This window comes from Colletotrichum aenigma, assembly GCF_013390185.1.
Source record: "Colletotrichum aenigma strain Cg56 chromosome Unknown KSG_Cg56_contig01, whole genome shotgun sequence".
Lineage (NCBI taxonomy): Eukaryota > Fungi > Ascomycota > Sordariomycetes > Glomerellales > Glomerellaceae > Colletotrichum > Colletotrichum aenigma.
Genome location: NW_023500907.1, coordinates 6,821,453 through 6,833,008, shown reverse-complemented (window position 1 = coordinate 6,833,008; position 11,556 = coordinate 6,821,453). Strand labels below are relative to the sequence as shown.

The following is an 11,556-nucleotide window of genomic DNA, read 5'->3' as shown; positions in this document are numbered from 1 at the left end:
GCCTAGAGCCGTTCTAGAACCATGCTCCTCTCTCTCTCATCCTCCCATCTTTCAACAACCTACAGTCGAACGGAAGACATTTGGGTTTTCGCTTTTCGACGCAGCTACGGCAGCAAATTTTGAGGGAGAAATCTTCCTCTCATTTCAAATCGTCGTCCAATACACCTTTCGGTCAGGTAATCCGCATTGTCGCTGCCGCATGCGAAGGGAATCGCCAATTGAACAATCAACTTTGTCGTCGACCTCGAAAGGGAGTTCGATGGTTATGGAGCATGTGAGTTCGACTCAATAGACCTACTGACAAATTATTTGTTTCAATATGTCCGTGTACTAAACAAAATCACTTCCATAGACTTTGCTACTCGTCAACGCCAGCCGCAACGTTCGAATGCACAGAGAACCCAACGTCTCGTTCCACTTCGGTATCAAGCGCAAGTGCATGACCAATTGCCAAGAAGAAATAGTTGCGTACCATGCCGGTTAAACGGGTCAGGATCGTCAAGGGCTCTTGCTGGCCCTGCAAGAAGCGCCGCATCAAATGCGACCTCTCCAGGCCAGCCTGTCTACGCTGCGTTTCTTCCGGCGCCACGTGTGACTACAACAGCCGACTGATACGATGGAGTTCCCGGCCGAGTCCTCATATGCTGTCTCCGTATAGCATTCCGCGGAACGACCTGCATCTGACCGTGTCGATCGACGTATGCGAGCGGCGTGCTCTCGACTACTTTCACTGTCGCGTCTGGCCCCTCCTTTCCGCTTCAGAGGAACCTTGCGTCCCCCCAACCCAGGTCGCCTTGGAATACCGAGTCGTGCTACTTGCCACTTGCGTGCTGTCCGAATCTCACCGGCTGTTACAAGACGGTAAGCATGCCCGCGATGTGCTCTGCAAGAAGCGGCTCGAATGCCTCTCTGCCGTGCGGGCCGAGATAGAAGGTTGCTGTGCCGACGTGCAGGATAATGGGTCTATGATCGGGCTTCTGTTCGCAGTCATGCTTCTGTACTTCGACGACGGATATATGAGCTGTATCCTCAACTCAGCATCGACCTCCAGCCATTACAGTGGTATCCTGGCTATTTTCGAGCGTCTGGGTGGTATCAACGCCGTGATACACACGGCTGCCGAGCCGCTGCACATGCTGATCTCGGAATTTGCGACAACAGATCTCACAACATCCATGATTCAAGGAAGGCCTCCTTGCTTTGCCCCCGAAGTGTGGGATCTTCTTGATCGGGGTCCGGTTTGGTGGGGCCGTGACCCTTTGGGTAGATGCTCTCTCGCGTCCGTTTTGCGCGAGATCGCGAGTATGAGCCAGTACCTGCAGGCAACGGCTGAGATGACTGAAGAGTTGTCGATGGAGCGCATCCACAAATTCGAAGCTGCCCTCAGCCCCGTATACGCGCCCCCGTCCCTCGAGGAATCTGATGGCCGTAGCCCTTCAGAGTTATCCGAGTCCTCTTCCGTCATTGAGGCGGAAGCTACACACGCGTTTACCCTTGTCCGCATATTCCAGCACGCCGCCTTGCTGTACCTGTACAGAGCCATATGTGGTCTTCCAACTCTTCACCCACTTGTCCAGCAACATGTCAAGTCCTGCCTTGCCTGTATCTTCGAAATCCCCAAGGAGGCGAAGGTCCGCAACTGCATTATTTTCCCGTTGTTCGTTGCAGGAGCCCATGTCAAATGTCCAGAGGAGCAGAGGTCTGTTCTAGGCATGGCTGATGTGGTTTACGACGGAATGCGCTTTGCTTCGATTGAGGCCGTGAAGTCCGTCTTCAAAGCGGTCTGGTCGTCCAACTGTGATACGTCCTGGTTAGAGATGTTCAGATATCTAAGTCCGAACGCTTTAGTGCTCTAACACGTCGATGAAACTTACTACGTTCCTTAGAAGGGTGGAGGAGGTCAGTCTTGAAGAAATAAGGGTGGTGGTTGATGTCGAGGGAAAAGGACAGCAGACTAGGACCGTCGTGACAGTTGGAGTACTCTGGCCGTAGACTTCTTCCCGGGTGTGTCAATGCTGCTTTCAAGGAGTATTATCACAATGTGAGCCATATTTGGATAAAAGTGCGAGTCGCGGTGTCAGTTGGCTATCCAGGCAGTGTCCACACACGCATGTACTTCCGTATATCTTGCCAGACACCAACGCTAAAGCCATTATATTTCCTATGTACTTGCTTCCTTCATCATTATCGTCGTCGCCATCGTCGCCATCGTCGTCCTTATCGTTTTCTCTACTGCTATCTTCCTTATAGAAGTATTATATCTAGTATAGTGGAAACTGCTCGGATATCCAACTGACACTGCCTGGCTAGCGAGACTTGGAAATGGACCTGGAAGATTCCAAGCTGCTGAAAAGGGCGACATCTCCCATTCAGTTATGAAACGCGGCAAGCTCTTCAGATCTTGTTGGGTACCTATTTGCTCATCATTGCTGTCGGAATGCGTAAGCTATTCCTTCCCCCCCTTCCCCCAATCCTTCCACTCGTAGTTCGGTGCGCGGCGCGGATCATGATGCATCGGAAGCCACGGGGCCAAGACCACGAATGCCAGCGATATCCCGAACATCCACTCCATGAGTTCTGTCTGGCGCTTGTGCACATACTTCAACGTGTAAAGAGTGTGACCGTACAAGGCCGTCAAGAGGACTACGAGAAACAAGCAGAAGCTCATGACGGCGCCTTGGCGGCACTGGAGTCGAGGCGAGCCAGGGGTGAACCAGCCGTATCGATCGGGGATGCGGAGAACCGAGGATTGGATGTAGTATCCCCGGGCAGCGACAGCTAGGTAGGTCGGATTGAGTTGGCCATTGACGATTTCTTTGAAGGGTGCGTTTCTGACTTTGTCCCTCAGAAGGCGGTCCATTGGAGTTGGTGGATATTGATAGATGTGGACGCGTATTTGGTTTAAGATATGGTGGCACAGGGCGATGTGTGCTTGTGGTTAATGTCTTGTGAAGATGGGACGGTGAGATGAAAAGGGGGGGATTATACCGCAAATGTCACAATTGCAAATATTGGCAAGTGACGTGCTGTTATCAAGGTTACGCCTGGGCTGTCTTTGGTCCTTCGTCGCGACCAGAAGGGTGTAAGTAGGGAGGCTCCCAACATGGGGTCAAGCGCCTCTCAGCTTGAGAATCAATCTGACGTAAGTGCAATTAAGCTTCTTTTTGCAGAGCCTCTATACGTAGTTTTAGTATACTGAAGCGCTTTCTGCTGAAATCTTGGGTTAGTTGTGGTTCACGATGGGAGCTATCACGGTGGGGGCAAAAAGTTGGGCAAAAGAGGAGAAACACCAAAAACATACAACACCGGGCATTCGCCAGTCGTCACCGACCTGACTACTACTCCGGCCCTCATTGGCTTATCTATGGGAGAGCGGACGGGATCCCGAGTTTTCCAATGGGTATGGTCGTATGTGGTAGATTTGGGAGGTCAAGTTGCTGATATACCACAGTTAAGAGGGGTGTGAAGACAGATAACAAGCAACTCAGTATTTTGTGATTAGACTGAAGAGAAGCCTTCGAAGGCTTTAGATCAGGCTGCAAGGTATTAAAGGTATTAAAATGCATTAATCTTATGTGTTCTAGTTTGTGTAGTAGCATGAATCATAAGACGAGTTCCGTCAGCTATGTTGCGTCGTAACAGTGAAACTGGACCTTTTCACCCCGTTCGAAGTTTGACAAGATGCAGAGACTCATTTGAATTGGAAAAGCATAACTAACGTTCATACATCAGCTCCCACACCTTGGCGGCCTAGCCTTTTGTCCTTCTACACCAAGTTTACATTAGGGGCTCACAGTCTCCCATTTTCTCCGTATAGTATCAAATCGCACCCAAATCTCTGATTTGTTGAAGGCAATCTTTTCAATAGCCGATTCATTGGGAGAAGAAGGTTCTTCTGAAGACATCATTGTTGAATCCGATTCACCTGTGCCGAACCACACCTTGATCCTCTGGTCCAACTCATATCGTCTTTGCCCTCCCTTAGCAAGTCCAGATCTATCAATGAAGATCTGGAAGATCCTGGGTAAGAAAGTGTCCGTAGAAACTTATGAACAAAGGCCACTTACTGGAAACCAATTGGTTTCTTCGTTGGCATCAGATCTTTGCAAACCCACAACAATATGAACGCTTCCATAGTCGTTTCCGGAAACTCCAATCGTATTCTTCTCCGGAAGCCCTGAGATACTAGCTTTATCCCAGTCTCCAGTCCTGTATAGGGAGTAAGACTCTCCAATACGACACGGTTGCCAGTTTCCGTTGAGATTTTCCAGCCGTGTCCCGCCTGCTGGGACATGAGAGATCCAATTGAGCGCATATTGCCCGGTCCAGAAGACATGCATACTAGGGGATAAAGACACGTTTTGATATAAAACGTCGAAAACGAAGGGTCGGGCAGCCGTTTTGGGCTGGACGCACATGGCGACCTTCAGACAATATTTCTGTGCTAAGAGAGTTTCTAGGTCATTTCGATCCTCGTGGACATGGACAGCATAGCTAGGCATTGTGACGATCATTTGAACCGATAAAGAATTCGGCTGTAAGATAAAGTGGTATGTTGATTATCGATCTTGCTGAGGCTTTAGTGTTTGAGGAGGGGTCATGAGTTGAGCAAGCTTTCGGGACGGGGCACATGATATACCTCGTGAACCACAACCGCCCACATGTGAATATCCTCACTCTTTAATGGCCAACGACGTATATCGAGACCGACATGGAGTTGGAGGGTTTGGGACTGAATTAAATCAATGCAGCTGGTCTACTTCACGCCATATCATGTCTGACAGCTTGCTTTACTGATGATTGAATAACTTCAGTGACTTCTTATCTTGCTCTCGAATGAGCTCTCTCGCGATGTGGTGTCGCAACTTGCCCCAAAGCAGCGGGTGACATCCAAGCGAGCCTACCTCTTTGGTGAGTCTGATTTTCAGTACCTTCACCCTGTAGACTGGGCGAAGAATGAGACCGCCATTCTTATCAAAATCTCCAGGGAAGATGAAAAATCAATCGGCAATCGGATGCACAAAAGGCAAGTGGCTGGCGAAGCGAAAGAAGCGGTTCGAGTAACTTGGGATCATGATCACCCCAAGATCTCCAACCACTGAAATTCACATCCGACCCCTCTGGTTGGCGGACCCTCCCGCAGCCACAACGCCCCACTCTGCGATGGCTCATCGGCGCCTCGTCCGACGCCTGATTGGCTGTTTGTATCAACCTTCGTCACGCAGCCACAGCCACCCTCGCGCTCAGCCACGCTACGTCACTTATCACTTAGAAGCTCTTGGCAATACCACCACCACCAGGTTTTGGACGAGGGAGAGGCAGCTCACTGTGCCACGACAACCAAGGACGCAAGCGAGCTTGTCATTCTGTCAGTTTCTCCCCTTTGGCTCCCTCGTCACACGCTACGCAGGACAGGAAGAAGGTATATATGCCGCCCGTTCCTTCTTGGCTCCTCCATCGACCGACACTCCCCAAGCCAAGTCTGAACTTCCGTACTTCACCACAACAAGCTTTCCTGCAAACCAGCCCTCTACCAGCAAATCCAAAAAGCGTACGTTCATTACCTGCGAACGCTTGAGCCCCCAGAAGCTCGGACTGACATACTTCTACCAGAAAACCCACCAACACACCTTCAACATGCCTTTCTTCTACTCCAAGCCCATCGGCGGCAAGAACTTCGGCACGAGCGTCCACGCAGACCGCCACGGCATCCGCCGCGGACCCTGGCGCTTCCGCATCGGCCGCTTCAACTGCTTCAGATAGAGGCGACGCAGCTATGAAGTGTGCGTGTCGTTGCCCTGAAAGTGCAACCGCTACCGCGACCAGGTCTGGGACCTGCCTACCTACTTCTTGCCTTCTGATTTCCCCAGACGACAGACAGTCTTGGGATGATGGCCGAACGACTTTACCTTTTATGAGATCATGGATACCGGCGTTTTGCTTTATGAGCCCTTTGGGTTGGGAGTGCGAGCGTTTCCTGACTTGTCTGTCCTTATTGGGTTGCCGCCGTTGCGACTGGATTGGCCGTGATGGCTTTTGGGCGGAACGACGAGAGTCGTGCCTAGTTAGATAATGAATACTTTTCTTCATTGATAGCACAATGGTTGGGCGATGTCTTGATTTGGTAGCCCCTCCTGGCCATGAGACGGGACCGGAATTCGGGGATCGCATGATTTGACAACCAGCCTCAATAACGACACTACCTTCCAGCTCACGATGTGACACCCTGGTGGGAAGCACGCCTCAATATAGTTCGCAGAAGTTGGAGTACGTGTAGCCAACCGGTATCGAGCTCGGAAGTCTTCTATTTTATGGCCCCGGCTCGACTGTTGATGCTTGACGGGGAAGTCAATGACAGACATGCCCAGAGGAAACACAAGGCATTCAGCTTAAAGTGAGAGTCACCTCGCCCAATGCCATAGGTATGAAGACATGGCATTGGAAGACACCCATCTGGACGAACCTATCTGGAAGACACCCAGATGTCTTCTCAGCCGAAAGGCCGACTTGTCACTGCGCATGGAAGCTGGCAAATATGATCCTCGTAGAACAACCAACCAACTGGGAAGGTGGTGACATTTTCGAATTGAGCGTAAGAATCTTGTTTTCCATGCCGTCTAACGCCATTATGAAGTACCAAAATGTCCCGAACCACCCGCGAAGCCGGAGGACACGCCAGGCAATGCATCAAGGTCGTTTGGCTCTGTTTGACAAATTTGCTGCGTTTTTTTCTTTTGTATTCATTCCTAGCACAACGGTAAACCGATTTGCCATGCCAGGCCTCGCAGCAGAACCCTCCTGAATCATCGCAGTGTTGTAGACCGTTATCCGATGCAAAGTTCTTTTGTTTTATTCCTCTTTTTGTTCCCCGTTATATCCCTGGAGAAGCAAAAGATAAGAATGCCGAGAGGGGTAGAGAGCACACCAACGCAAAGTGTAAACCGTAAACCCTTTCCCCCTCGTCGCCCCACGCGCCCCTTTCCCCCAGAATGGATTTGCTATGTTCCACAGAAAAGACAGGACCCCATCCGAACGACCAAAACGGAGTGTTCTTCCGCTTAGACCTCGGTGGTGACCTTGGCCTTGGGGTTGGTGACCTTGACGCCGAGCTGCTTGGCGCGGGAGATGATGTCGATGCGCTTTCTCGAGGAGACGTTGTGGGCGATCCTAAAGAATGTGTTAGAAGTCACTGTTCGTGAGGGACGCAAAATCGGTCATGGCTGAGGATTGGGTGGTACGCACTCGGCAGCGTAGGTGCGGTTGTGCATCAGCAGGAGGTTGACGTCGTTGACGTTGCTGACGAGGAAGGCCTTGTGGCCGGAGGGCATCATGTACTTGGTCTTCTTGTTGGAACCGAAACCGATCTGAAGTGCGAGAGAGCCCTGGTCAGCGATTGTCCTCGAGGAAAGGGCCCCTTCATTTTCCCCCCATCCAACATTCCCTCTCTTCCAAAATTTCTGACTCCCTCCGCGGGGTTGGGTGCTGAACATACCGAGGGCATGGTCATGTTGCCACGGAAGCGACGGCGAACACGGTTGTCAATACCCTTGGGCTTGCGCCATGATCGGTCAACGCGCATAAAGCGGTCGCTCTGGTGGCGGTTGAAGAGCTTCGTGCCTGTTCACAAACATCCGTCAATCGTCTCGTTCCAATCCAAAGATCTCGCATGTGTCTCGCGTAACGGTCTTCATCGTCGCGTTGTGTTCTCGGCGCGGGGTGTATCGGGTGGGCTTGTTGTATTCTGGGAGGAAGGACATACGCTTCTTCACGATAGGGACGTGCTTCTTTGCGGCGACCATCTTGAACGAGAAAAAAATGTCAGTATGAGATTACGACGGCGACAATTATTGCAATCGTCGACAGGAGAGCAAGGCGACTCGATTCTCACCTTGACGGTTGTTCCTGGCTGTGGTTAGTCGGGGTGGTGGTCGTCGAGCGGATGTACGAGATTCGGATTTTTTTTGCTAGTTAGGGCGCTGAACGAGCGCTGAATTCGAGTGCGCGCGAAATTCTGTTGGAAGCCCTACGGACTGTCCACGTCACGTGTATCACGCACGGACCATACGGCCAAATGCAAACAGAGAGGAGCCCCACCAGGCCGCTCACCTTGACCCCGCTACGTTCACCGAAAGTGCCGCACTAAAAATGGTGCTCTGCTGCGAAGCCAGTTCGTCTCAACTCGCCGCATCATAGACACTGGGCAAAGTCGAGGCAAAACAGACCCCCTGTTTTTCCTGTGCTAGAGCGACTAATCTTATGCGTGCTCGCTATCGTCGTTGCCAAGAAAGTCGCTATTATTGTTGCTGCTGTTGTTGCTACTGTCATTAGTACTGTCGTTGCTGCTGTCGTCACTGATGTCTTCACTGCTATTATTGTTACTACTGTTGTCGCTTTCTCACATTGCTGTCTATCTATCGTTGTCGTCGTCGTCGTCTGTCACCGTCCTCCTCACTAAAACCACCACTGGCAGGCAGTATGCGGGAATGTAGTCGCCCACACAGACAGGTAAGTAAGTCAGAGGTTCTCAAGGCCAAAAAGGTTGGCGAAGGGCAAAAATGAAGTTCCCACTACGAGGTTCGAACTCGTGTCTCCTCGGTGATTCACATCGGATGAAAGCGAGGTATGCTAACCACTACACTAAATGGGACGAGGAACTAAACTCGGCCGCATGCAGCTCTGGAGCGTTGGTTGCGAGAGGTGGAAGCCAAGATGCCTATACCCCTTTGATGTGAGCTTTGGTAAAGAGTGGCAACGGGGCACGTCCATCGTTTGTTTGAGTTACCGCCGGCATACATCGCAGTTGGGCGCCATCAAGGTTGAGAAAAGACATGGTACCCGTGATCCGTGGGGCACCGTTCATTCATGAAGGGGGATGATGCCCAAGCTAACAACAAGCTACAAAACTCCTCTCCAGATCCCGTGTCTATGCTTCACCCTTCACCATCCGGGGTTGTCATCATGTCTGTCATGAAACGTAGGGCATCGTGCCCCAAGACTCTGTCCTCTAAAAGTCTCTATATGTTACCATCTTACTGCGGCTGGCATTGGGGCTGGCCATCCTCCTCGTCCTCGTCCTCCCACTCGCCTCCGAATCCTGGTCCGCCGGCGTTTCCGCCCATCTGCAGACACTCTGTTAGCGCGTGCTGCCAGCATCATAGGAACGATTCAAACTTACTTGGTCCAGGCTGTCGACCTCCTCGTATTCGACCTCGTCAACTTCATCCGCCTTGATCTCGGGAGGAGGGGGCGGGAGAAGCTTGTTCAGAGCATCGTACTCCTTGTCCTCCTTCAACCAGCCGTCCTCGGGGAACTCGACATTGACAATCAGGTACAGGTCGCCCCTGGCGTCACCTCTCTTGTGCGGCATACCCTCTCCGGGCACCTTCAGAATGTCGCCAGGGCGAAGGATGTTACCGCGCTCCCGCTCGAGGTGGATGCCACGGCCATCCAAGTGCGTCAGCACAGTCCTGGAGAAGCCGCCGAGGGCCTCGGCCAGGGTGACGGTCAGCTCAGTAGACAAGTCGTTGCCGATACGAGTGAAGTCGTCGTGGGGCTCCTCCTGCAGGTGGAACACAATGTCTCCAGGAGTCTGGTCGGGGTGCTGGTCGGCCTCTCCCTCTAGCACGATCCTCTCGCCGTTCTGGGAACCTCTGGGAATGTAGATCTCGAGCACCTTGGTCTCAGATGTCGTCCGCTTGCCCTTGCACTTCTTGCAACGATCCTTCTCCTTGCAGAAGTTGCCAGAGCCCTCGCAGCGGTCGCAGATAACCGTCTCCTTGCGCACCAGGCCGGGTCCGATCTGACGGAAGGCCTCGGCCATACCGGCGCCTCTGCACTTGTCGCACTGTTGGGGCTTAACGTTCGCCTTGGCGCCGGATCCTTTGCAGGTGCCGCAGACGACCTGCTTGTTGGCAGAGAACTTGACCGTCTTGCCCTTGTAGAGCTCCTCGAGCGTGACCTTGTACGGCTGGTCCTCATCGGGACCGCGACGAGGCCGCCTGGGGCCAGCGCCGCCGGGACCGCCAGGACCGCCCATACCGAAGCCGAACATTTGTGACAGGATATCGTTCAGGTCGACCTCGACGCCGCCGGGACCGCCGCCGCCGCGGGAGGGGTCGAAGGCGGCCATGCCGTGGGTATCGTAGAGATGGCGCTTCTCCTCATCCTTCAAGATCTCGTAGGCCTGGCTGACGGCCTTGAACTTGGCTTCGGACTCTTCTCTGCGATCCTCAGGGACCTTGTCGGGGTGATGTTGCAGGGCAGCCTGATGGGAGGGGCCAAGTTAGTTCAACGTTGGGCGTGATCGCGAGACTGGGAGTGGCCACGAACCTTTCGGTATGCCTTCTTGATCTGGTCCTGGGACGCATCCTTATCGATTTCGAGCAGCTCTGGTAAAATGCGTCAGACGTGATCCACCGCGACCAAAAAAAAAGGTACCCCCCAAAGGGCTCCATAGACAATTCAGATGCTTACCGTAGAGATCGATCTCCTCCGCCCCGGCGTCAGCACCGGCACTTGGTCCACCACTGTCCATGATGGAGAATTTTCTGAAGGTGTACTCGGCAAAAGTTTCGCTCGAGATGTTCGACCTTCGGCGGTTTGGTTTGGTGATGTGGAAAAGGTGGGATGTGGAGTCGACCTGAAAAATATTTGTCTAGAGTACCTGTTTGCAGCTGGTGGTTTGGCGGGGTACTTTGCTAGCATCCAGTGCCTTATGGGGCGCGCGGTCCCTAGGTACCTACAGCCTGTCCAGGTAGCGAGTGCGCGGCAGACAATATCAGGTAAGCTGGGCGCGGGTTGCTATCCGTAGCCTGTAGGAACCTGGTGCGACCAGTCTCCAACCCACCCCGCCTGCACTGCAGCTGCTCATCATTCATCCAGGCGGTGTCCGAATTCCCTATATCCCAACCAACCGGTTTCCATGCACTTTTTGTAATGGACGAATCATGATACCGATGTTGAAAACGAGTGACCAAGAAAATGGAGTAGTATATTGCTGGCCCATTGGCAATTGCAGGCGTACCGAGTTGAGGCAAAGCACCGAGCACCACGCCTGTACGGAGGTCCGCTGTACAGACGAATCTGTGCAGCGCATCTTCGACTTTCACAGGCAACCGTAGTCATCAAACCAACCCCGAGGATACCGAGAAAGAATCTGGAAGACAAAACTGGACAACTGCCAGAAGGTCGTCGAAACCTTGGCCAGCTTGAAGTGAGAGGTCAGGGTTTGACATTCGTATGACTAGTGTCATCTGAATCTTGGGAAACCCAAAACGTTTAAGAATCTGGTTGGCGTGGATAGATCAAGGAATTGCCGTATGACCACCATTTCAATTCGGGCATTGCGTTGTATCGCTCTGAATGTGCCAGTGTGCAGGGTTATTGGTGATTTGGGACGCCGCCAGCGACCTGCTGTGTTGTGTAAGTCGGTACCTCGCTTTGTACATATCTGCTTTTTGCGCCACATGTGGCTGAAGCTCATCGTCAAATTTCACCCAAGGTCAGCTCACTCATGAAGGATATTGGTGAATCTCAGGACTGCGCCATTCTCATGTT

At 52.4% G+C, this 11,556-nt stretch overlaps 3 protein-coding genes across 3 annotated transcripts; 2 read left to right on the top strand and 1 right to left on the bottom strand.

The window, feature by feature from the left end:
• Nucleotides 1-473: 473 nt before the first annotated feature.
• On the top strand, nt 474-1,856 carry CGCA056_v001815 (Arginine metabolism regulation protein II; the record flags this gene model as incomplete). The annotated part of the gene is made up of 1 exon (XM_037317075.1): nt 474-1,856. The coding sequence occupies one exon, from the start codon at nt 474-476 to the stop codon at nt 1,854-1,856; it is 1,383 nt and encodes a 460-aa protein (XP_037184471.1).
• Nucleotides 1,857-5,163: 3,307 nt separating this feature from the next.
• CGCA056_v001814 (uncharacterized protein) lies at nt 5,164-5,763 on the top strand (the record flags this gene model as incomplete). Its single annotated transcript, XM_037317074.1, has 1 exon — nt 5,164-5,763. The coding sequence occupies one exon, from the start codon at nt 5,164-5,166 to the stop codon at nt 5,761-5,763; it is 600 nt and encodes a 199-aa protein (XP_037184472.1).
• A 3,266-nt stretch (nt 5,764-9,029) lies between these two features.
• On the bottom strand, nt 9,030-10,534 carry CGCA056_v001813 (DnaJ protein-like protein xdj1; the record flags this gene model as incomplete). The annotated part of the gene is made up of 4 exons (XM_037317073.1): nt 9,030-9,119; nt 9,176-10,264; nt 10,330-10,388; nt 10,474-10,534. 4 exons carry the CDS (start codon nt 10,532-10,534, stop codon nt 9,030-9,032), a joined length of 1,299 nt encoding a protein of 432 aa, XP_037184465.1.
• Between the last annotated feature and the right edge of the window lie 1,022 nt (nt 10,535-11,556).